This window comes from Anolis carolinensis, chromosome 4 (genome assembly GCF_035594765.1).
Source record: "Anolis carolinensis isolate JA03-04 chromosome 4, rAnoCar3.1.pri, whole genome shotgun sequence".
NCBI classification, from domain to species: Eukaryota; Metazoa; Chordata; class Lepidosauria; order Squamata; family Dactyloidae; genus Anolis; species Anolis carolinensis.
Window position 1 is genome coordinate 231,107,893 of NC_085844.1, and position 27,795 is coordinate 231,135,687.

Below are 27,795 nucleotides of genomic sequence, written 5' to 3' on the forward strand. Positions count from 1 at the left end.
AATAATTGGCTTTCTGCAAGGCCGTTGGCCAGGGGATGCCCGGATGTTTTGGTGCTTTACCATCCTTGTGGCAAGCTACTCTCATGTCCCCACATGAGCTAGAGCTGACAGGCTGGAGCTCACCCGCTCCCCAAATTCGAACTGCCAGCCTTTCAGTCAGCAGTCCTGCCGGCACAAGTGTTTAACTCATTGTGCCACTACCTTTCTCCCTATGGGGACTACACTGCTATATAAGCCAGTGCAAAGCAGATAATCTGGATTTTATATGACAGTATAGATGGGGCCTGAGTGTTTCTTGTCTAAGAAAATTCTATGATATTCCTCAGATTGACATAAATTGGCAAGCGACTTGAAGGCATACACAAAAACCATTATCAGCCAAAAAGTTCTAGTTCATTGCCAAATTACAAATTCTAGGAGTCCATTGGACAGTGCGATGGAGTTAGTTAAAGTAGAATCATGTAGTGTGAAAGGGCTTTTAGTATTGTTCCCATGAGCTATTCTTCTCAGGAATGCTGCTCCATTGCTGCAGGGAGCCAAGGTGTTGCTTAAAGTAGCAACTAAAGAAAAGGGAAGGAGAGAGAATCCCACAGCCACTGTGTATCTTTCTGAGGTAAGATACTCTCTGTCTTAGTTCCCCAAGTTACCAAACATCTTTTTGCCTTTTGCAAGTTTAAATTATTGGCAGCCGGTGTGATGTCAGAAAGCAACATTATCAGCCGGCGTTAATATTGGAAACAATATTATCGACAAAGTCCCCCACGACCTTCTGGCAAACAAACTAGTAAAATGTGGGCTAGACAAAACTACGGTTAGGTGGATCTGTAATTGGCTAAGCAAACGAACCCAAAGGGTGCTCACCAATGCGTCGTCTTCATCATGGAAAGAAGTGACAAGTGGAGTGCCGCAGGGCTCCGTCCTGGGCCCGGTTCTGTTCAACATCTTTATTAACGACTTAGACGAAGGGTTAGAAGGCACGATCATCAAGTTTGCAGACGACACAAAACTGGGAGGGATAGCTAACACTCCAGAAGACAGGAGCAGAATTCAAAACGATCTTGACAGACTAGAGAGATGGGCCAAAACTAACAAAATGAAGTTCAACAGGGACAAATGCAAGATACTTCACTTCGGCAGAAAAAATGGAAATCAAAGATACAGAATGGGGGATGCCTGGCTTGACAGCAGTGTGTGCGAAAAAGACCTTGGAGTACTCGTGGACAACAAGTTAAACATGAGCCTACAATGTGATGCGGCTGCTAAAAAAGCCAATGGGATTCTGGCCTGCATCAATAGGGGAATAGCGTCTAGATCCAGGGAAGTTATGCTCCCCCTCTATTCTGCCTTGGTCAGACCACACCTGGAATACTGTGTCCAATTTTGGGCACCACAGTTGAAGGGAGATGTTGACAAGCTGGAAAGCGTCCAGAGGAGGGCGACTAAAATAATTAAGGGTCTGGAGAACAAGCCCTATGAGGAGCGGCTTAAAGAGCTGGGCATGTTTAGCCTGCAGAAGAGAAGGCTGAGAGGAGACATGATAGCCATGTACAAATACGTGAGGGGAAGTCATAGGGAGGAGGGAGCAAGCTTGTTTTCTGCTGCCCTGCAGACTAGGACACGGAACAATGGCTTCAAACTACAGGAAAGGAGATTCCACCTGAACATCAGGAAGAACTTCCTCACTGTGAGAGCTGTTCGACAGTGGAACTCTCTCCCCGGGGCCGTGGTGGAGGCTCCTTCTTTGGAGGCTTTTAAGCAGAGGCTGGATGGCCATCTGTCGGGGGTGCTTTGAATGCGATTTCCTGCTTCTTAGCAGGGGGTTGGACTGGATGGCCCATGTGGTCTCTTCCAACTCTACTATTCTATGATTCTATGATTCTATGTTATTCACTGGAATGCAGGTAAAGTGACTAATTTTATAGGATCACAGTCTTAAACATTATCCTCCTGCAATCAGAGTAAAATGTCTTAGTTGTTTCTCTTCTGCCATGTAACACTTTGTGAATAACAATAATAAACTTTATTTATATCCCATCCATCTCTTGAAGGGACTTGGGGCAGCTCACAACATAAATAATACAATTAAATACAATCAAATTAATAACACAACCAATCAATATAGAGCAGCGAGATACAATACTACTAGTTCTTTGCTGCCTTTCATCAAATTGCATCACCACCTGATTGCATCAGCCAGGACCCCATTAATGCCATACTACTAAGCATGCAATCCCTTGGATACATGGTGTCAGTTCACTGTTTATGTCTCTCTTTCAGGCTTATTATTTTGTTTTTGATACAGTGGTTCTATGCCTAGAGTGAGAAACAGTGTATGCTTTTAGTATTACACACATTCCATATTACAAAAAGTTTTATCCTTTTTCAAGTATTATTTATTTAAACTCTTTGGGAAATCACTGCTAACCAGAAATAACTCATGCATACTTACATCATGTAATGTGAGAATAGTTTGGTGAGGCACTAGAACTCTCCAGCTGAGAATTCTAAATAGCTCTCCTTAAACATCACATTCCAGGATTCCATAAGATGGAACTTTGGCAGTTAAAGTGAAATCATAGCACTATAAATGTAATATGAAAGGAATCCTAGCTGTGTAGTCCAGCATGGTTTGGAAACAGGGGATGGTAAAATGTAGTTTTAGAAAGTTCTCAGTTTCCAATATATAGCTCAATTTGTGTTCTATTTAATCTTTTCAAAAGATCTAATGCATGGATGGTATAGCCAAGAAGGCAATTTGACGAAACCTAAGAGCTGACAAAACATAAAGTAGGGAATTCACTTTTAAAGTGTGCAATGTATTAAGGGCTTTATTGATCAAAATAAGCAACTTAGACACTGGACATTTATCACATGTGGTATTGCATGAACCTTTGGTGACAGCAAATATCATATGACACTGTGTGCACCTGCTATTGATTTGCCTCCCCACTGTTGTGATTCTACCATTAGTAGCTCCCCATCTCACTACACTCCCACTTAGTGTGATGAGTCCCTTCCACTTCTACACCAGCATGCCGGCAGTCATGTAATGTCAGTGACAGCATTCTCTTTCTATCCCTCCTCTGCCTTGCTTTTCCCAAGGTGGTTGTTTTGCTTTAAAAAATGTATATCTTTGCCAATCTTTTTTTTAATGCTTAAATTGCACAATTGTGCTACAAATAATGTATATATATGTTTAAAATTCAATCAATCAATCAATCAGTCTTTAATTATATCCTGCCCCATCTCCCCGTGTGGACTCAGGGCAGTTTACAACATGAAAAAAAAATAAACAAAGCAAATAGATAATAAACATTCAGTCATAAAATAAATCATCATGAAAGTCAATAAAACACATTACACAAACAACAATAAAACAATAAAATTGGGTTAAAAGCCATATCCAAAGTTAAAAGCCATGGCTCATTAAAATTAATGAACCACAAGGCACATTTGATAGGTGATAGGTCAGAAAGGTGGGATTACAGAGTGGGTGCAGAAGACTGATCATGGGACCACAAATTAATGAACTTGTACAGTTGCACTAATGAAGTTATTGTAGTGTTGGAGGTCCTCAATTTGGTATATATCCATTATTTATGCTAACAGAACTGTTGAATCACAGTGTGTTGGTTTGATAAAGTCCTCAGGCCAGATATTCCAGGAAACGGCTGTGTATATTTATATGTACCTAATGAATTTGGGGCCATGCCACACCATGCATCCAGCTGGGTTGACACCGCATTGGACCCACTAGTCTTTGTTCTCATGTTGCTATTTCTTCCATCATGGTGGCCAAGGAGCATCTTGAGAGAACCTGGCCATCACAATCACAATCGTGTGTGCTGAGATGATAATGGAACACCAAACAACCAACACAACGAGCGGGGGGGGGGGGGGGGGGTGTAGAGAAACCTGGTTTTTGATCTCATGATTGGGTGTCTTTTTCTGACCTCTGCAGACATGAGTGCAATGGCTTTGCTTTTGTAGCAAGTTCCTCGGCCTAAGAAGCAGCAGTTCAGGGGAAGTGTGATGGCAATGGCGTGTGTGTGTGGGTGCATGAAAACATTTTAAAGTTGGTGGAAAAAGTGATGGCATTCTTAATAGATCTATTTCTTACCTTTCAGCCTACCATTTACATTTCTAGGGTATAAAGGAAATTAAATCTGAATCAGGTCTTGATTCAGATAAACCAGATCTGAACACTAGTCTGTGTGTATATATGTATATATGTATATATGTATGTGTATTGGACATGTTTGTCCCTATCAGTTTACTCTGGAGCAGGCATTGGAGAAGTCCAATTATGAGTAAAACTGTACCAATAATTGGATTGTAATAATCAATAATTCAGAAAAAGAATTAAAAAGTAGAGTACTTTGAAACAGAGGTCTCCAAGTACTATAACAATGGATAAGAAAAAGTGATGGAAACATATAGGAGGTTTACAAAGCAATATTATCTGAAGTCCCCACTCCAAACAAACAAACAAACAAACAAACAAACAAACAAACAAACAAATATCAGGAAATGAGGAAGTGCAACTGTATTATCAAACCATCTTTTGGAAGCACCACAGCAATTTGCAGGCAGGGCAAGTAACTACGTGTTTAATGTATAACTGCATACTTTTATGGGACATTGGTAAGATGTCATTCATCTTAGTTTCCTGATATTCTTTCTATATTTTTGACTGTTAAAAAAGCTAACATTTTAAATAAAATGGAAGAAAATGCTCTCTTTCTGTTTTAATTTAAATGTTGAAGCTGTCATTTTTTAAAAAAAAATTTGGCAAGAAGAGAAAGCTTCTAACCTTCCCTCTGAGCACAATTTGCCATTCATTACTGTGGCCAACAGCCACACCCTCCAGCTAACGTAGAATTTCACACATTTAATGAACTCCTTATTTGAAAAAACAAACAAACATGTGATCTGTAAAATCTGATTTACACTGTTAAAATATCTGGTATTATGAAAGAAAACATTTGAAAGTATGTATTTACGCAAAGAGTATTAAAAAGAAAGAAATATATATCCAACACCCTTAATTGGGCTGAAAATATCACCCCTCCCAGTCAATGAAAACATTCTTTCTAGTGCTGTATTTCTTTCAGCACTTCAGATTTAGTTGCTCTGTGCATTAGTGGCCAAACATGCAAAGTTATTTAAGGACGGGAAAGCCTTCACAATGTAATTGTCGATACTTGGGATGTTAAGTTAACCTGACAAGTCAGTTCATGATGCAGTCCAGGTTCTATAATTAGTACGTTTCTCGCAAAGGTAATAAAAACCCTCGGCATTAGGTCAGTTCATGTCTGGACTATTTAAGAGGTACCTTGCAGTGTGCTTTGATTCAGGCATGTTCAGCTTTTATTAGATGTTAACACCTGATATTTCCTCCAGGCTTTGAGTTTACTGAATGCTTTGTTCTATATTATTATTATTATTATTATTATTATTATTATTATTATTATTATTATTATTATCATCATCATCATCATCATCATCATCATAATCATCACTGCCAGATCATCAACAGGAGCTGCCTTGAAATCAATGAGATCTGGGATGACAAAAAATCAAAAAATCAACAGCACAAAGGGTGAATAGAGCTGTAGCCATCACACCGCCTGACAGCAACAATTCCAATTGATTGACTAGAAAAATGTCCATCACTATGAAGGAAATTCTGGTATATGAAGGGAGAGAGCCAATGTACCATATATTGAGATTTCAGCCATAGCCCTCTGTTAATTTATTATGCATATAGAATCTCTTTGCATCCTGCGACCACTAGTCCCAGATCAGTCAGAGTCAGGGATGCAGGGTGAGTTTGTCCCCAGTGCTACAGTGCCTTGAAGTGAAGCACCCTGTTCATGGGTAAGAATGGTAAACATTATTCCATGTGCAAAGAAAGTAATGTATCTTTTTACAAATGAGAATATCTGCGTAATATAATAGTAAATGGAGGCTCTCTTTTCTGTCCCTAACTTATGGGACAGTGATGAAGAATAATCCTTCATGTCTAGGGTGTCTTAAAAAAAGTCAATCCCACAGTCAGTTTAGCTGAGTTTTCACTATTCATATTGTTCACTGTTACATAGTGTTTAAGTCAGGGCTTTGTCTCTAGTGGTATTTCAGCTTGTTCCTGAACTAAGCAAAGTCTGGGAATATGCTGGAGTTTACAAGAAACTCTGGTGTATCTTTAGGCTTCACCGGTATCTGATAGCTGAATCAGGTCCCTTTTGGCCCGTCCACTGTCCACATCACCCCCATCATCCTTTCTCTGTGCTGATCAGCACAGGGGAGAGGAAGTGTAATTTCTGTGTCGCTGATTCTGCTCCCTGCCTGCCACAAAACTCCTTGCAAGCACCCAGCTATCACTGTCACATCCACTGAAGTCAGAATGGGGTACCAGCAGGACCAGCAAGAAGTTGTTCTACCTCTCCTTGCTGGTCACATGGGCACCCATTTATGATGTCAGCAGAAATGACTTGTGTCAACAGTTGCTATTAGGGTATTCTGTGGCTGTGGAAGTTGTGATATGCAGGCAAGGGACAACCAAGTGAGATGACGCAATCTCAGCCCAGCTGGACCATCTGAATGGCAACACAGTGAAGCAGAAAATTTGGCCGGGTATGTGTGGCCACCATCACAGTCACTCATGAGTGGCCCTTGAATAAGCAGAATTTCTTGACATAAGCACAGGGGAGCCATGGAAGCTTAGTTCACATGTTTGGCTAATCCAGTAATGAATATAAAATCTGCCAGCAGGATGAAAGTGTGATTGTACATCTATCATGCATACTCTAGCAACTGATGGAGTTGCTGAGGCAGAATATCTGATATCTGAGGAGTTGCATATCCAGTTCTGATCAGTAACCATTCATGGTCCTAACCACTATGAATATATCGAATCCTCCATTAAATTTACTGTAGTTGGCCGTCATGGCTGCATCTCCTGATATAAATCCCACAGTTTAACTATGAACAGGTATGCACTTGTCTAGAGGTTATGCATCTGGACAATCAGATGCTGTTTGTGGCAAATTCATTTCTTTAAGAGTGGACTTTCATGACCTACACAATTTTCTTCTGAAATTGTTGCATGTATTCCATTATCCAACATGCATTTGCAATATGATCCTTAGTGCCTTATCACTTTCTGAACAGATTCAGATGTCTGGCGTGTCTTGCTCTACATATGATCAAAGTCTTTGCTTTAAAATCTTGGCCATGGCTTTGATGGGCCATCAGAGCAAGAGTCCAATGGTTACTACAATTCCAAGTGTATCCTTTCTTTCAGATCAAAATTTATATCATACAACACTAGTCTATGAACCATTGTTTAGTTTCCATGTTTTTGGCAGTTTTTAAAACTTGGATGGATTTTGTTTCTATACCTTATGACAGCTTTATTGACAAACCACCTATTCTTCCCCTTGTGATTTATTTCTTCCAATTCCCTGACAACCTCTTCTTCTTCAGTTTCTAAAATTGTGGTTTCATTGTCAAAAGTTTCTTTCTTGAAGGAGTTGTTATCCATTCACTTATTTTATATAGTTCCTTTGTGTATTCCTTCTTTTTATTTATTAAATCTTTTTATTTTGTCCAGATTATATAATGTGTCCCTTGTTGGTCATACAACATCCTTGTGCTTAGTTTCTTTTAATTTTCCAGATTTTGTGGAAGAAGTCTCTAAGGCTGGTTCTACAGTGTCAAATAATGCAGTTTGAACTGCATTATATTGTCAGTGTAGAACCACATGATGCAGTTCAATATAGTTCAAACTGCATTACATGGTTCTCCACTGACTATATAATACAGTTCAAACTGCATTATTTGGCACTGTAGAACCAGGCTTAGATTACCTTTTTGTTGTTTTCTATTTGTTTGTATTGACTATTTTAATACTTCCCTTTGTCTTTATGCATAATTTTATGACGAATTGTTATCAAGGTTCTGGCTCTGTTTCTGTCACAGTTTGCTTTTTCTTCTGATATGTCCTTAACCATTTACAATCTTTTATCAGCGTATGGACTTTATCATAGAAGGAAAACAAACTGGCATTGAAGCATCCCATTGCTAGTCTGCCTCTTTCCCTAGATGAACCAGTTCCTCGATATTGATGGGCAAAACCTATTAATAGCTGCCAATCCCTCAATTCTCCCAACATCTATTTGGTGTGATGGGGCCATTCCACATGCTAATACTGAAATGGTGTCAGGGCATGGGATTCTCCCTTTATCCTGTTCTCCCTTCTCTCTCTTGCTATTTTAGAATTTTTTTTTTACTTTACAGTAGTTTTTCATTAACCTCTGCTGGAAGTGTGTAATTGCTTTAAAACATATGTTTAAAAATGGAGTGGTGGAGGTGTGGGAAGGTGGGGTTATGAGGGTATGTGGAAGTGTGACTGCAGAATCATGGACTGATGAATTCACATTTTTGCAGAAATGGAGAGAAGTACAATAATGAGAGTCCTTGTGCTGGTATGAATCTGCTATCCCTGCTCATGCAGCTGCCATGGATTTGTTTGTGCAATTGAGTCTTATGAGGCAAATTATATTGTTAACCTGTTCTCAGTAATGACTGTTTCCCAGTAGATGCTAGTCATAAAGGCTCTGTGGAAACTTCTGGTCCAGAGAACAATAGTGATTGAAGGTTGTTGGATTCATGACCTACTTATGGGATTCCCAGAAGCATCTGTGCTGGTTGCTGCAGGAAGCAGGACTCAGAGCAAAAATGGCTTTCCTTACATTCTGAACTGTCCAAGTTCCATTTGTTGGTTGTGCTACAGTATGAGTCTCCAAGCTAGTGAAATCTAGACATTTTTGAAATGAATACGAAGGGAAATCTGAGGGTATGCTGCTTGTCATTATTTGGTTTTATTAATACTGTAATTAATTAAGAAACATCATATGAGTTGACATAAAGTTGCCATAAGTGAGATAACAGCAGCGACAATAACAATGACAGCAGCAACAGCAACAAATAAGGATAGGAAGATATTTCTACATGCATAGCATGTATATCTCTTAGCCAAGAATAAGGTTATTGCTGGCTATTGATTCTGAAATCCCACCTCAAGGGACTTAAATATCCAAAAGGCACAACTCATCTGATCTTCGAAGCTAAGCAGAATCAGACTTGGTTAGTATTTGGAGAGGAGACTAGAAATGAATACTAGGTCGTCAGAGGGGGTTTTGCCAGTTCCTTCTTCATACTACACTTACTATTCAGTGGTGGTCTCCTAACCAAGTACTAACCAGGCTGGATTCTGCTTAGTTTCCAAGATCAGACAGGATCTGGTGCTTTCTAGGATATTTACTTGGGATTATTTTATCTGTTCTTTTATCTGTCAACAGCTTGAATTTTGTGTGTCCTGTGCATGCATGAATTCCACAGACATTTTTGTACAATGTGGGCTCTCTGCATTCAAACTGGGGGTGTCATTGCATATTATTCATGTGAATGCACATTTCACATTTTGTTGCACATTCAGTTGCAATTCACTGATGAGCGGGATTGCACAATCATAGCATAACTATGATCATATGATTGTGCTGTGTCTCCTTAAGGTAGGATGGCTTCCCTTGTGTTCAGTGAACATCAAGATTATACTCACGGTTTGGAAATGGGAGAAGAATACAAAAAAAAATGCTGAACCCTAACTTCACATACAGAGAGAAAACTATGGAAGAGAAGAAGCAGAGTGACAAAGGTAAGGATAGGTAGCCCTTGTGGTCTCATCCAGCTCTATGATTCTATGAAGATCAGAAAAAATTGGGCATCTTGGCAGATTCACTTTCTTGCATAAGAGCCAGAACAGCTACATTGGTCGAGATTTCTTTTACACACACACACACACACACACACCTACTAAATATATGGGAATGAGCATAGCTTAACATTGGACTAGGACACCAGAAGACTAGGATTCGAATCCCTTGTTTGACATGGAAACCCATATTGTGATCTGGGTAAGTCACATTCTCTCAGCCACAGAGAAAGACCATGGCAAACTTCCTCTGAGTGAACCTTGCCAAGAAAACCCCATGATAGGTTCTCCTTAGGGTTGACATAAGTCTGAAATGACTTGAAGGCACAACAACATACAACACTAAAGGTACAGGATTCTTGTTCTCTTTTGACTTAAACCTAGCCTCTTGCTTAATTTTATGGCAGAGTTACAACCAAATATTAATGACTCCTTGGTGATCCTTTAGAGTTTTAAAATTAAAATCAAACAGAGGCTAGCTGATTCATGTTCGCTGTGTCAAGAATTCCATGGATGTCCCTGTTTGTAGATAGATCCAAGAGTGTTAGTCATGTACCAACAGCAGTTGCAGAATGCAGCAATTCTTTAGACTCTACTCCATCAGAAAGGAAGCGTTGTTAAAGAGAACAGTGACCCTTATAACTGTGGCCTTTTCATCCGAAAACTTAATTTCGAGTTTACAGATGATGTCAAGAAATGTGCTGCTCTGTGCACGAAGTACTTTGCTTTGTAAAGCACCAAACATTAGATGACAGCATTTCAGTGACATCATTCATTTTAAGAAAAGGTGAAATGCTTTTGGAATGACATCGATATTTGAAATACCAATTACATAGGCACAATTTGCTTCAATCTTTGGAATTTAGGCAATATCTCCCAGTCTTGTCTACAGAATCATAGAATCATAGAACAATAGAGTTGGAAGAGACCACATGGGCCATCTAGTCCAACTGCCTGCCATGCAGGAAAAGCACAAAGTACCCCTGCCAGATGGCCATCCAGCCTGTTTAAACACTTTCAAGGAAGGCTTTTAATAAGTTTGATTATTGTATACTCTCACTTTATTCAAATAAAATTGCATTAAATGTATAATTTTAACATATATTGGCATCAAAAGGCAGTTAGATGTATAGCTTGGGCATGGACACCGTCTTGAGACATCTCAGCCTATGGTTTGGAGCCTCCGGTGGCCTAGGGGATAAAAGCCTTGTGACTTGAAGGTTGGGTTGCTGACCTGAAGGCTGCCAGGTTCGAATCCCACCTGGGGAGAGCGTGGATGAGCTCCCTCTATCAGCTCCAGCTCCATGCGGGGACATGAGAGAAGCCTCCCACAAGGATGGTAAAACATCAAAACATCCGGGCGTCCCCTGGGCAACGTCCTTGCAGACGGCCAATTCTCTCACTCCAGAAGCAACTCCGGTTGCTCCTGACATGAAAAAAAAGAAGCCTACGGTTTAATTCTGTGCCATCCTCATGTTATCAGTGGCAGAGACAAAGGGCATTTATTATAATGCCAAGTTTTAACTTAATTTGTGTTTCTAAATACATGATAACTGTACCCTCAATTTGCTTCTGGCACGATTAAAAAAAGTGACAGAGAATTGGAAGAGTGGCAGTCCTGATCATGTATAACTTGCCCACAGACTGTAACATAGCAGCACTTTTGTTGCTATTTGTTGTCAACTCAACTTTGACTTACAGAAACATTCTAAATGAAAGATATCCAAGAACTTTAGTCAGCAAAAGCCTTGCTGTGGAACTGTAGTTACTTTTTTGCATCACTCCATCTGTAATATAGTCTTTTTCTTTATCTACTTCCTTCCACTTTACTGAGCAGTTTTTCCAGTGTCCCATGCTGTATTGCAAAGTGTCCAGTGTATGATATCCTCAGTTTAGATATTTTGGCTTTGAGTGAGATAACTTTCTTTAAAATAACACTTTAGTCTAGTCTCCCAAAACTAGCATCCTACTAACCAGCATGATCAATAGCTATTTTGGCTGAGAGATGATGGAAGTTATAGTTAGTACATGCAGAGGATGTTCATTTGGGAAAGATAAAGCTGAGTCCTGTGATAGGTGGTTTGACCTCTACTTCCTTCTACTCTATATATGTGCCATTCACACATAGAAAAAAGAGGGAGTTTGAGAATTTAGGAGTGATAAATAGATTAATGGGTGAATGATGGAGCTGGTTATGTAGGCAAGTAGTATGAATGAACAGATGATGAATAGGAGAAAGAGAGAAGGGGAGGGAGGGAGAGAGAGGGGGGGGAGGATTGCTGGCCAATTTAGTCTCTTCCCATTGTTAATATGAGTCCCCTAACCATTTTCGCACAAAGAAACATGACTCCCAATTTTTACTCTCAGACTAAATAATGCAGTGGGGATTTGCCTTTGTTGTCCTCTGAGACAGAGAGTATGTGACTTGCCAAATGTCACTCAGTGAGTTTTGTGGCCAAGCTGGGAACTGAACTCTGGTCTCCAGAGTCATGGTCTAATACTCAAACAACTACAACATGCAGGCTCACTATGTAACATTTATATTCAACCAAAAAGAAAATACAGACTAAAACAAGGGACCCATTTACATATTCAGTTGTTTTTGGATTGAAACCTAGAATGTTTTATTTATTTGCACATCCAAGGTGTAAAATAAGATTCAGGTGAGGTAAGAAGGTCTTGATAATTTTTTGCAAGAGTGCATAAGATGACCTCATCTATAAAACTGAGGGCAGTTTTGAGGCCATAATTATGGATTTTGGTATGACCCATGGATAACTCAAGAGTCATTCCATAGAAAGGAGAAATAACAGTGCCACCTCAGGACCATCGCCATTTCCCTACCCAGGCATTCAAAAGGCCAGAAGCTACACCACAGCATTAAGAATAAAGAGGGTCAATACTTCTTTTAGGATATCCCAGGACAGATTAAGCTCTTAGTGTCACTCTACTCCAAGAAGGGGTATTCTCAGTGACTTGTGGATAAGTCAACCCAGTTTTTTGGGGTTGATTTTTTGACGAAAATGTCTTGACTTATACAGAAGTATATAGGAAAAATTACTTTTGTACTTAGGCTTGGTAATGACCCAAGATTGCAAAGCTTAGCTGAATTATCCAAGAAGGCTTTTGATCATAGTAGATCAATTTTGTTAGTATCATCAGGTAAAGTATTATTAGTAACATGAGATAAAGGATCTTGGATTGTCCAAAGAACTATCCGTGACAGTGGCAAGCATTTGATTTTAATGCAACACTGTTTGCAGATAGGTGATGATCTCTAGGGCCCCCAAAGTGACTCTATGATTGACCACATAATTGCCCTAGATTAGAGTTTCCTAGAGAGAACATATTAATTAAATATATGAATGATCAAATCTTCATGTTTCAAACCTCCAGATGTGGAGAGCCAAGTGTAGAATAGTTGAGGTTTGAAACAAATAATCTCAATGGTACTTATACAGAATGCTAGGAGTATATCCAGTTGAATAAGCAGGACATATGTGATATGAGTGAATATTTTTGATATAAGATATAGTTCTGTATGTGGGTCATCATATTGATGATCTAACTCACATTTCTGTAAGGACTGAGTGAAATATTCTGGTGCAGTCATCTAATCTTTCACCTCCCTCTAATTTATTTTGTAGATCATTCTATTTTCCTCACAGCAAAACAATTTTCTGGATAAAGTGCAGCTTACTTCAAACACATACTTAAACTAAAAATCTGTTTCACATAGAAGGACAAGTAAAAATGGCTATTATCATTGTCTTCAATACATTGAATTCTTTTGCACAGATTGTTCTTGTTATTACTGCTTTGAAAGGATCTGCATCTTCTTCTTTATGTTCCTATGTGCCGTAAGCAAAGGAACACCCCCCCCCCCACTCCCAAAAAAAAAGTGCGTGGGAGAATCTGGGAAAATAGACACATGTAATTCATTCTAAGATTTTTCTTGCTCCTCATCTTCATCTTTGTCTGCAGACATATGGAGTTGCCATTTCCATTGATGCTTTGAGGATATGGGAGTACTCTGTGATCTGGATCAATTCCTTAAAAATCCATTGTCCCCCAACTCACTCTGTTAAGAAGAGCATGGATTTAGCTCATAGATTAACTCAATCAGTGATAGATTCACTAGTGATTTCACGTAACATTTTAGATTCCCTAGTTACTGTTGAAATGAAAAATCTCTATTGTTTGTGGGTTTTTTAAAAAAACCACTTAGAAGTAAATCTTCTAAGTCTTAATTTCAGATAATTGACACAGGATGTTATCACATTTACCCACTATCCACTGCAGTCATGCTATCACTGATAGTGGGTCAATATCACACCTTCAATATCACACTCTCTTCATGTTTTCAATTCAGCAATTCATGGTCCTGCAGTCATAATTCTTCATACCTTCATAATCCTGCTTTCCCAAACTTCTGCTGTTCCATTTTTTTTGTTTTAGAGCAATTTCACATTTTTAGCTTTGACAAGAAAAGGCAAACACAACTGTAAAATATAAAATAAACAGAAAACGCTTTGGAAATAGTGAGAGAGAGGTGTAGAGAAGGACGAGAATCCCACCCGATGTTATTTTATTGCTGGCTTGCTGGCACCTAAGTGGAATAAACCCATCACATCAAGGCAGGTGATGGCAACATTGTGAGATGGTGAGCTATCCATGAGCTTTGCCTGTAAATAGCAAGGCATGAGGAAATCATGGGGAGGAGGCAGACAGGCAGGAGGATGCACATGGTGTTGTGTGATTACTTCAATGCTCTATTCAATTCTAATAAACCATTTTTTCTTTAGTTACTTTTCTCACTTCTCACTTCAACTAATCCTATTTTTAGAGTCAGGATTCATTCATTCAAAATGAATGAATACCAATATAAAATTAATTTGTTTGCAATAGTGTCATTCGGGTTTGTCTCATCCTCTTGCAGAAACCCTTGATGTCATCCCAGACAGACAGCAACCTTGAGAGAAAGATTCAGTCCATCTCCAGAGCAAAGATAGAGTTGGAGCGGGTCTGGACTGGGATGCTTGAAGATCCCCTTGACCCCACAGAAATGGGGAAGGAAGGGTGCAGAAGAGGAAGAGAAGGATGCTAAGTCTGCCACCACTTGCAGGAACTCCATCCAGTCTGATGCCCTAATTTCAGTTTTTGGTATCTGCAATAGTGGATTAATTTTCCAATTTCTTTCGACCAGTCTTTGATGTGGGCAACATAGCTTTACCAGATAAGGGGATGATTTCTGCAATATTCGTGTTGCTTGAAATGTTGAAGGCATGTAAATCAATTAGAAAGTGGGTGGACTGCCTCAGCATCAAAATAATCCCCATGTTCTGCTGAATAGAGGAGAAATATTAAAGGGCACTTTGTAGAGCAAAGAGTAGTAGATACATTCTTTGGTAAAGCTGTGTGAGCTTTTAAACTGTGTCAGATCCAGCAGAGTTGAAAACATCTTGTACAACCCACAGTCACATGAAGAATGATATGAAACCCAATCTGCAACATTTTTAGCATTATGCAATATTTATATGGAAAAGTATTGCAGAAATTCCCCATGTCTCTGCAAAACTATTTCTAGCTTTTTAATTACATTCTACTATTAATTCAGGACAGCTTTTTCTAATGGAGACTCGCTACATGAAACTTACGTAACCCATTTAAAAATGGAAAATTGGGAACAGTTGGAGTATTTTATTTATTTGTAATCATATAGTCTGCTTTTCTCAGAGGATTCAAACATCCAGTAACCTGCTTAGTCAAGATTTGAAAGAATCACGGGTATCACGGTGAGATGTGAATATTGAATATACTGTAAATAAATAAATGTGGAAAACAGAGGGAATAAAAATGCATACTGTCAGTGTTGCTATCCTTAAAAAGCTGGTGAAAATGTAAGATTCTCAATTACTTTCTTAAAACTTGGTAGTACAATGAAGAGAGTGCATGAGTTAAGGAATCATGTTTAAACTATGACATTTAAGGATTTCAGTCTGTGCAGTTCAAAAAAAGGCCCGAGATCTCACTGATTTGCTGCAAAGAACAAATAGTGCAGAACTAGACAAGCCTGTGGTCTGACACATCAGTTTTAAGAACTCTCTGAAGGGTTTTGCATTCTCATATCTCATTTTCTGCAAAATGAATGCCATGAAAAATTAACATGGTTATGGGTAGGTTTTTTTGATCATTCAATTTCCCACTCTGTAGTTGTGTAGGCTGTAGTGTCTCTTTGTAGCTGTCTTGAGAAGCCATTTTATTTTCCAGGGATTTTCTGTATCTATAGGTGTGATAGGCATCATTTTAGTGTTAACGGTTGCCATTCCTGCCAAACCAAACCTGACAATTATGGAGTATACAGTCAGCCCTCCACATTTGCTGGGGATAGGGGTGAAGGATCCCCACAGAAGAGGGAAAAATACAATTAAGCAAAACACTATTTATTTTACCCAAGAGAACACCTTTCTGAGAATATTTAGGTTCACCAATGGTTCTCGACAGCCAATATCTGCCTGAATCTGTTGATAGAATACCACTACGGGACATCCAAATGCTGAGAGAAGTGCTCTTTCTCCAACATGACTTCTGGTGAAAGTGGTCCATAGAGAAGCACTGGAGAACATGCCAAGGAATGACTACTGAGATGGACTACCTATACACTTCTTAACTTTAGGAGGGATATATTCCTTTAATCAGATTACACCCACTAACAATGCATGGTGATGGCATTACAGCTTTAAATAAAGTCTTATCTGGCTTCATCAGTGATACGTATCTAGGCAAATGTCTTCTTGCCAGTTTATTTTCCTACTCTTTCAGATCTTCCACAATCTTTTATCAAGTCAGTTGCTCTTGCTGCCATGCAGAAAGAAATGCTTCGCCTAGCAAACTGTGCCAGATGGGTCCTTGGCTCTCTTAAAATAAGTTTCAAAGACTAGCTTATTTTCACACTAGCTTCAATACACTGAAGTTTATTGGAAATAAACACAGTTGTCCTTCCCTCACTCTACACCCTCTCTTTATTTTTCCATCATCTCTACTTTTTCCTTACCACAGAAAATCCATTAGGGAGAGAGAGAGAAAATGCCTTCTAATTGCGAGCATGAGGAACCCTCCATCTGGAAACATCCTGGTATTTATTTGGAATGGTTCACAGTCTAATAAATTATAGCCATAAACTCATTAGATATCTATCTCTTTGTTGCTCTGTCTATGTTACTCACCTTCCACTCAGAGATGACACCACCCACTCAATCTGAATGAACGAGTAAAGTAGCTAAGATTGAGTCTTAAATGATACATAAATACTAAGTCATAGTATTATGGGAAAGCCAAACAAGTAACGAGTATCAAAACATATTAATTTTTTTCCATTTACATCTCATTTGAGTACAAGGAACTGAGGATACTATACATAGGCTCTCAATCCTTTCATGCTCACATGAAACCTGTAAAATAGGGTACAGTGAGGAATAGTGACAGGCCCAATGGATTTTGGGACAGAGGAGGGGAAATGAACATCTGTCTTTGTTAAGCCTCACCTAATCATGTAGCTGAACAACTACAAAATACTTATATTGGTTCTACTACCCATATTTACTCAAATCTAATGTGCAATCGAATCTAATGAGCACCTCAGTTTTCAAAATCCTGAAACCAAAAAAGCTGAATGTAATGTTCAGTAGTAAAAAGTGCACTCTTTGTAATTTAGAACACCAAAACTTTCAGCAATAGAAAAGAAAACCTTGGGCTGCATCTATGCTGTAGAATGAATCCACTTTAATTGCTTTGGTTCAATGCTGTGGTATCATGAGGGATGTAGTTTTACAAAAACTTGAGCCTTCCCTGCCAAAGAATGCTGATGTCTCACCAAACTACACATCCCAGGATTGCACAGTATTGAGCCATGGCAATTAAATGAAAAATTATGTCCCACAAATAAGAGCTCCAGGTACTCCTAAAGCAGCTTCTTCTTTGGCTTTGGCTCATCACTAAGATTACCATATTACGTGAATCTAATGTGCACCCTAATTTTGGAGAGGTAATTTAGCCAAAAAAGTGAGCATTAGATATGAGTAAATAGAGTAATTGTATTTACTCTCCTTTCTCAAATGAATTCAAAACCCTTCTTTTCCAAGTACCCCCTGTTCTTATTGAAATGTAAATAAAGTTGGCCCTATGTATCCAATGGATCCAGCTTCCATGAATTCAACCAACTATAACTTGAAAGTATTAAAAAAAAATAGCAAAAGCAAACCCTGACTTTGCTTTATGCCAAATACTGTGGTACTGTGTAGGCATATAGGCATACCATACTGTACCTTCTTGCCATTTCACAGATTCTCATTTGTTCGAGTTTTAGTTGTTCACCATTGTATATAATGACACTTGAACATCTACTACATCACAGTGGCTCCCAAATGGTTTTGATATCATATCTTTAATTGTTGTATTCTTTTTTATTATGACTCTGGAGATCAAGGTTTGATTTCCTGTTCAGCCATGGAAACCCCTTGGGTGATCTTGGGTGAGTCACCCAGAAAATCCATGATAGTTTGGCTTTATGATCACCATAATTTGGAAATGACTTGAAGGTACACAACAACATTTTGAATCACTTCTGGAAATGTATTTTTGAAAAACAGGAGATAAATCCTTCAAACAATTCATGCAAAGCCATGTGCAATTACTTTTAAAAAAGCACCCACCCTGGCTTTCTTCAAAAAGCTGCTTAAAACCTGGCTCTTCCACTGCGCCTTTGGATAACCGAGCCCATAGCTATAGTAGTTGCACAGGCCATCTCTTTGACTTGAAACATTGCACTATATTCCTCTGCCCCAAAGCATCTTAGAATATAACATTGTATTTTAGTTCTAGTGGTCCCTCCAGGCCATCCTCTCCTCCATCCCAGTGGTCTTTTTTCTTTTCAGATTCATATGTTATTTGAGTGATTATATTCCTTTTGTTTATGTGATTGTTTTAGTCAATTGTTATGTTTTGTTTTTGTTTTTAATTCTTATAGCATTTTATAGTGTTTTCAGTGTTTTATTGTACAATGTTTTATGCTGATTTTATATTGGAAACCGCCCTGAGTCCCTTTCAGGAGAGAGGACAGTATACAAATAAACTTTTACTTACTTACTACTTACTTACTCCTGAATGACATTGATTCAGCATTATCTGGCCCAGAATTGTTCTCATCCTTAGTTGGATCAAAATGGTTTCCGCCCTTTTATACACCGATTATAAGATTTTAATTTCACTTACTTGCACAGGTCTGAAAAGGCTTATTTGGTTCTACTGAAACTGAACATTCATTATTCTAAAACAAAGGTGATGGTATTTTGAAAAAGAACCCTCATTTTCAATGAATCATTAATTTAAATACATTTTACAGATAACCTTTCCTAGAATTCTTATATAGAAGTGACTAGAGCAGTCGTCATGAGATCTATGGGAGCTATCCTTAGATTTTACAATATTGTGGGAGTTTACATTGTTCCAGCCCTGAAAATACTCCAGAGCAAAGTCATGTTCAGAGTCTGTATGATGTCTGTAAATGGGATGATTCTCAGATGACTAAATTGGAGATTTTTCAGAATACAATTCTTAAGAAACTTTGAATTTTGCCACCTGGCACTTCTGCAGCTTTGTTTCTGGTAGAAGTTGGTTTTCCTTTTATTAGATCTCACATCATTCTATTTTATTTTATTACAGGATAATTTTTTAAAAACCTAAGTCAGTGTTTTTCCCCAGTTAGGTTTTGAACAGTTATTGAATTACACAGTTTGAAGTTCAAGATATCACACGTTGCTACACCATCTTGAATTCAAAATAGAAGCTCTGTAAATACATTTTGCCTATTCACCTGGACAGATTCTAATTTCTGAAAATAGTATGAACGCTATAAAGTGGACCAACAAAGGGATGTTTACGTGGCAAAGCGTACATTTCCAAAATGTAAACAAGCTTTTACAATCCTTTGCTTTTAAACCATGCCCACAGCTATGATTCATGGCTGATAATCTAATATTCCCCTTTTTGAGAATTTGCCATATCTTTTTTGTTCTTTATACATAGAACCAAGAACAAAAATTTGGGGAATCTATTTTACCTCATTTACTCTCTATTACAGAAGAGGTTTTTTTTTTACTCTCTCTTTTTTGCCCTGGCAGCAATGAAAATTCAGGGAAGATTTATCACCAATGATTGATTGCTTTAGGGCAGTGGTTCTTAACCTGTGGGTCCCCAGATGTTTTGGCCTTCAACTCTCAGAGATCTAACAGCTGGTAAACAGGCTGGGATTTCTGGGAGTTGTAGGCAAAACACCTGGGGACCCACAGGTTGAGAACCACTGTTCTAGGGTTATTTTTCTCTTATCATAGCATTTTATTTATATTTCAAGTGTTTTAATCCTACTGAATTTTTAAAAAAGTATTTTGCAGTACTTTTGAACTACACTCACTCACTCATTTTGTATGTGAATGGTCCAACCATTAAATGACTGAACTACTACAGTAAACCAAATGAACCATAGGAAACACCTCATTCCTCAGTACAAATATGTTTTTGTGCAGCAGATGAAGATTAGCCAGAAATATTACAAACAAAGAAACAGGGCACGTGGCCCACTGCAGTTAATTCTTAGGAAAAACAGGACAGTGTGGCTTGTAAATACGGCCTAATGTCCTAATGATCTGAAGTGTCATAATCTGTCAAGTCAGATCAATGCTTTATGCAGCCCAGTCCAGGCTTCTGACTGGCAACAGTCCTTCTGCTTCTCAAGCGGAACAATTTCTAGCTCTGTACCCAAGACCCTTTACTGAACCTGAGACCCTGTACAGTAAAAATATGTGGTCTATCACATTACTTATAGCAGTTCTGAAAGCAAATATAGGTGCCTTTTTATTTTCTATCAACTATATGCAACTTTTGGACAGTTGGGTACTCTGGGACTAACTGGTTCTAGAAAACACATGTGGAGAAAGTGTCTGGTGATACTCAAGCTCCACCTAGTGGGCAAAATATGCAGGATCCACTTGCATGACAACATTCTTTAGCAACTTAGTTAATTATTAATAAAAAGAACAAATACATATGTAAAACAATATTCTTCACAGAATTAGTTTCAAACTCAGTTATATACACACACATAGAACAAAGGTAGATGAGACTCTGTCAGGCAACGATCACTGGGTGGCACAAGAAGACTCAGCACATTGTGTGTGAGCAATACCTGCTGGGAGTTGATGCTATTTAAATTTTATGTACCAGAAAAACTTGGATTTGACACCAAATGTAGCCAGACAGTAGTTAACCTAGCACTTGGAAATATTTGATGAAGCATGTGTGGGAAATATCATCAACCTTTGTCCAGGAAATCAAATGACATTGTTCAAATTCTAAGTCACGGATTTAAAAATAGGTGGTTCACATTGCTATTCTTTGTTTGAACCACAAGTATTGATATAGTTGATGACAGAATGTTAGCATGTGTATGAAGTGCCAGGTGTCTATCTCTTGCATCTATTCTTTTTCTTTTTGACCAAGTTCATCTATTGCATTATTCTGATTCCCCTATTCCTGACTTTTTTGTCTCCTGCTGTGCCTCTATCCATGGCAGGAAAAGTATTTCCTTCACTGCAATCAAGCCATTTCCTGTACCTCTTAAGGGCAATTCCATACTAGGTGTGTTTTTAGACAGTTTTTATTGTACAATTACCTTGTTGCATTCTCAGAATGTTTGGAAGGAAAGAGGAAGAATTCAGAAAATGCCTTCCTATGTTTTACCCATGTCCCTTCTACCATTTTCCCAACCTTAGAAATCTAGTCATATGCTGCTACTGAAAAAATTGAACATCAATGCAATAGCCACTGGTACTGATAAGTCTTCGCATTCTACTTCTTCTTCAAATGTGCTTGTTGTTAATCTAATGAAGGTTTACACCTCATAAATATGACAGCATTCAACACTTTGTTCATGTTCAACCCATATTTAAACAGTAAGAGGTTTAAAAAGTCCTATTTGACCAAACTGACAACAACTCACACCTGTCAAGTCAAGAAGGAGGTATGAAGTAGCATAAAATTTGTTTATTTTACCTATTATATCATTCCCTTTTTAAAAGTTCTTACACATCTGAAACACACAACTGCACATGACAATTCATTAATTTGTATAATATTCCTCTTGCATCAAGAATATGCACATATGAATTAACAGGAGGACAAGTATAAAACATCAGCATCACAAATAGTTTGACAAGAGAATCTATTTCCCCTAACACAAGAGGGAAAAGTCTTTGTTCTTCTGTTCCGACATCTGAAGGCATAGAAATACACACATTATTCAACCAACTTGATCACAGTTGACAAAAGATTTTTAATATCAGAATGCCAGTTCAAATATTAAGGACAAGTGTGGCACAGTCTTCTTAGGACTGTTCCATTAAGAGTGTCCAGGAGTGGAGATTTCCCTTGGTGAAAACCTAGCACCAGATGTAGTGGCATCCCTTTGAACTCAGTACCTTTCCTGGGTAAAAGACAGGAGATGTTTTACTTTGGGAAGGTGCATGACACTCTTGATACTATGACACGATAGTTCTAGGCTGAATATAAAAATGAAGAACCAAAGACCAGCATGAGATGGTTCTTCAAAAAGAAAAAGCCTTACTGAAATTTTCAAACAGAAAATTCTGTAAAAAGATATGCTCAGTCATCAATGAAAATTGGAGAAGGACTTAAATTTTTACCATCATAGCATAGAGCTATTTTCCAGGCAAGTGATGTAAAATCGTTTATCATACCTAAAGTTTCAAGGATGACAATTCCCTAAACTCAAACTTCAAGAATGTGTTGCTGAGAAAATATAGTTTGCCTCTCTTCCTGGATATCACATCTAATATGACTTTAAATGCAGTGTGAAATGCAGCTTGATAAGTGTCATAGCACCTAAACTGTACAGCTTCTCTGCACTAAACCTGAAACAATTAGTAAAGAGGGAAAAAATTAAGACACTGGCTACTAAAGGATGGATGTAATAATATTTGTTCATTACAAATTAACTAATTGGCAAGTTGTGTGCTTTCCCTTTCAATAACAGATTTATCTTGAGTATATGTGTATGATGAGAGAGAAAGAGGAGAGAGAGATTTTGTACCAAAGCTATCAGTCCCATACTCTAATGTTATTTAGAGAAGGGACATGGTAGATATATCTCCAAATTGTTCGATGTTGCCAGTACAACGCTAACAGAAATGTAGCCTTTCCAGCCCATTTTTATGCATGCTTACTGTAGTATATGATCCATTAAGCTCAATAGCACTTGCACATCCAACTGCACACTTATTCTGTTGTTTGTAGAAAAGTATAGGAAATGTGTGAAACATATGATTCTGAAGTGGGAGAGGACAAAGAATACCCAAACATGGACCAGAAACTTAAGATACTGCATCTATTTTATGAAATAGCCACATGAAAAGAGGATCATTGTATCAGTGCAAAAACAAACTGTTTTAAACTGCAAATTTAGCATTTATCAGAAATCTTCACAAAGCAAAAGATAACTGTAAGTGTTTCTCCATTTCAGGCTGAGCTGCCAAGCTGTCCTGTATCTCACAATATGTGCAGTACAATCCATTGGGAATTTTGCCAGGGCAATCCCAGTTAAAATAAACAAGTTCATTCTGAGTTATACCTTCAAGAAACTTCTAGTTTAGATGGTTAGGATTGTGAGGGGTCCCCATATATAAGAACTGCCAGATCTCACAAAATGGAAGTCATTTACAAAAGGGCATTTTCTCAGTTTTTTCTTCAGTAGAACCCACCTATATGTACAGTCTTCTCCCCAAACAAGACCATTTTTGCAGCCACCCAAACATGCTATGATAATAGTACGAGTAATCATAATTTTAAACATGAACTCGTGCCACCAGCTTGTACAAATAGCTGTTTTGAACATTTTTTCTTTTCTTTTCTTTTCTTTTTTTTAAAAACCCCACCTACAAACACTTACGAAATTAAATAGCCTATTCTGAGAGAAAAGATACTTCACGGATTACAACCATGTGCAAGACAGGTACAAAAGAGCAATAGATCATAGAGGTTCCATAGTATGTCTTACACAAAGAATATTTAACAGTTAACTGTCACTAAATAAAAGATCCATAATCATTAGTCCAATAAATATTACTGAACATAATTCCAAGTAATTCCCTTTCTTTTTGGATTTGTTAATATGACAACTCATGGCATTGTGATCATTCAGTGTAAACAGTATTGATTTAAAAACAACTAGTGAAATCCATCATTTATATTAACATGATCCTGTTCAGCTCCCAATAGTATTAACAGTACTTGTGCAGGAAAAGGACATCCTTAAACATCCTCCAGCTTTCTTCCTTATACCCTTTATGCTGAGAAGTAAAATATTTGATTTGTTTGGAACAGGGGAGGAAAATTCAACAGTGACTCTCCAACTGCAGTTTGAAATGGTATAGTTCCATGATCTCTGCACAGCTTGGCTTTAACAGGAAACATTGTCTAAATATGTTATGGTAAATAGCAAGAATCCCATGACCTTTCCCTTTCGAATCCAGTGATTCATAATGCATCTGTCGCTGTGGAATAACATTTCAGACCCTTTTTTTTAAAAAAAGGACAATTAGCATCAGATTTCTTCTTAAATGCTGAAGAAAGTTGACATCTTTTTTGTTGTTGTCATATGTCAGTGGTATTAATATTGTCAGCCAGCTAAGCCTGGCCATCTGATGATCCTACAGCAATCATCTCTCCTCTATATATGTTATACTTTAACATAATGTATTTCCCAGTCCTAGTTCTCCAGTCACCTGTTTGTGTAGAGCCAGCAAGCAACTCAAAGAATAAGTCAAGGTGGAGGTGGAAGGAAACTAGGATATTGGTCTGAGATACTGAATGAACCCTCCTCAATCTGCATATTGTAATGAAATACCCTAATCAGGCTAAAGCAACCTTCATATTGGAATGGAATATACATTATCAAAGCAAATATGTACATATCTATAAATGGTAAAGTGGAGTGGGATTTTTGCAGGAAAAAGCAGCAGAAAATAGGGAGGGGATGGTATTTTTTTTCTTCCATTTCCCATTTATTCCTCCATATTTGTAGCCAGATGTATTTTTAATCTTAGAGTAAGTGGAGAGCAAATCAGGACAATATGTAGCAGGGGACAAGTTTTATGTAGAATGGTATCTGTTTTATATGAATTGTTGTTTTGTAGATTGTTTTATATGAATTGTTGTTTTTAGGCAATGAATTTTTGCCTATTTATTATAATCCGCTTTGAGTCCCCTCAGGGAGAAAGGCGGGGTAAAAGTGATGTAAATAAATAAATAAATACACACACCAAAACAATCTGGATTTGGTAAGTCAATGCTTGTGTGAATTCCTTGGATTCAATAGGTCTACTCCACATGGAATTAACAATTGGTTTAGGCTAAAAGGTAAACACATTCTCTGCTTTCCCCCTGAAAACAGAGTGTTGTTCTCACATTAGGATCCCCATGCTAGCTTTCTGCCTGGGTCACCCCTACCTTCAGGAACTGGGTCACAATATGCAGCTGGTCTGAAGACCACAAAATTCTCCCCAGAAAGCACTTCCACTGAATAAAACAGATTCCCTCCCCCTTTGTCCATGACATCAATTCCCTTTTTAAAATAATTGGGCAATATCACAGCAGGGAAGACTCACTGTGGGTTGTTGTTTTCTTTAAAGGAATCAAAGAAAACCCTAACTAGTTGAAATGTGCAACTTTGGTTTATGTTGGAACCCATCAAAAGGGAGCTGCATGGCACAGCTGTCTGTTATGTCACCAATTTGAAAGTATTTGCCAAGACAACAACAAAATAAACTGTAATATAAAACAACATACGGATATTTAAAAAAGGAAAAAGAGGAAAAATTCATTTGATTTTTTTTGTCACATCAATAGATTAACTCAGCAGTTTCTAGAGAAGCTGGCTGCTCACCAGAAGATAGCTTCTCTTTCCAGTTACATGCATTTGTCCTCAGTTTAATAAATATAAAGTGACAAATCTATCTCACCTATGTTATGTTCTACCAGCTTACTTGACTGCTGACTTTCTGCTCAACCACCTGTTTTTCAGTTTTTCAGAAGCATTCCCCAGTCAATGTATGATCCTTGTGCCTCTACTGGATGAAGCTGATTCCATGATGAATACACATTGGTTTTGTCTATGAGTATTGTGCAAAAAACAAAGAAAAGTCTCTGTTCCATTGATGGAATCACCTATGAAGTGAGTTTTGAATAGCTTGGGGGAGAAAACCTTCGCCTCAGATACTTTAGGACGTAGAGTGGAAGGCAGCTGACCAAAGTGATTACTGTCACCTTCCACAAGAACGACAAGGTTGCAATGAAGTAAACATCTGCAAGAGATGAGAAAATGTCTCAAAGAGCAGGCAAACTAGGATTAGGGGATGCAAAGTACCTTGAGGAGAACAAAGCAGCAAGGAAATGTTCCATAATTAAAAATTACTGTTACTCAAGTACATCATGTCACTTTCCAAATAAAGAAAAAAAAATGAGTGAAGACCCCCTTGCACATTTTAGGATAATAGCAATGCTTTATAAGGGATGTTTATAGGTGGTTACCTACTTTGGCAGTAATTACCATAAGTCCGCGAGCTATAATTCAGAAACTTTACAGGAAAACCATTAAGAATGACTCAGTACACTCCAAATATTATCACAGACATAGCATTGCCTCACTGTCATTTATGAGCTGGTTAGAAATCTTAGTGTACTATTTCTAACCAGCTCATAAAGGACAGTGAAGCAATGCTATGTCTTTGTGGTAGAGTAACAAATCTGGCAAGCTTAGTGCAGCCAGAGGGAGAGGGGGCATTTTGGGGGGGGGGGGGGGTGGTATAGTTGGGGAAGAGAGTTTTGGATTCCATGAGACTATGACTTCTTGTGATATATCTCTGCAACATCCCATTTTTGCTCCACTACTGGTGGGAAACCACCATAAACACATGACCAGTTGTGGAGTTTTCCACTGAACTGAAAAGCAGCACTCTTTCCACATTCATCAGCCCCTCAGCCCTCCTTTCAAGGAGAAAAGGTTTGTCCTCTCTTTTTAAGGCACAGATCCCATATGATCATGGAAGTCCTAGTTAGTACTTAGGTAGGAGATTAAAAATGAATACCAGGTCCTATAGGATGTAATGTCAGGAAGCATTTGGCAAAAACACCTCTGAATGTTCCTTGCCTAAGAAAACTCTATGTAATGCATGTGGTCACCATAAATCAATAGGCAACTTTAAGGCATATGCACACATCTCTTTATTTAACTAATCAGATCAGATATGCATTGCGGGGTGGGGTGAAATCTGCTGAGTGCAATATGATCAAATAAATTATTTCTGAGATGTGTAGATATTTAAACAATAATTTAGTATACCATAAGTGGTGCATTTATGGTTTTGGCATGGTGTTAAAGAAGATCAGGGATTTATGCCATTACTTTTTGAATGATTCTCATTGTTAATATATGATTAAGTGCAAGCGGGGGGGGGGGGGGGGAGGGGGAGGAAACACTTTCAGCCTAAATGCAGAGCTGGCTTTGAGCAAGTACCCTGCATAACAATCAGAGCCAAACAATTATCCCTGTTTCCCTTGCTCTGCAATGAATGTGTGTGTGTGTATGTGTGTGAAATCTCTTAATCCCCAAAAGCTGGGGGAAGAGGTTTTACCTAAGTGCGTGCAAAGGTCCCTCACGAGCCACATTATATCCATTAACCAGAGATTCCCCATACTTGATAAATGCTGTAGTTTGCTAAATGCAGTGTTAGATTAAATGCAATCATTTGAACTAAAATGTTTTTAAAAAATATAAATTTAATGATTTAATTTGAAAAAAAATGAAGTTAGGAAACTATTTATATTTTTCTGTCTTATCTCTTTAAAAACAGGTATTTCCCTATACCTGAACATTGCATTTAAAATGTAGA

At 38.1% G+C, this 27,795-nt stretch overlaps 1 protein-coding gene across 1 annotated transcript in view; it reads right to left on the minus strand.

Annotated features, from left to right (window-relative positions):
- Positions 1 to 21,859: 21,859 nt before the first annotated feature.
- atp9a (ATPase phospholipid transporting 9A (putative)) overlaps positions 21,860 to 27,795 on the minus strand; it is a 92,965-nt gene continuing 87,029 nt past the window's right edge. The window contains exon 28 of the mRNA XM_008115598.3: positions 21,860 to 26,208. Within this exon, the coding sequence (XP_008113805.2) occupies positions 26,072 to 26,208 (137 nt within the window). The 3' untranslated portion in view covers positions 21,860 to 26,071. The remainder of the gene's footprint in view (positions 26,209 to 27,795) is intronic.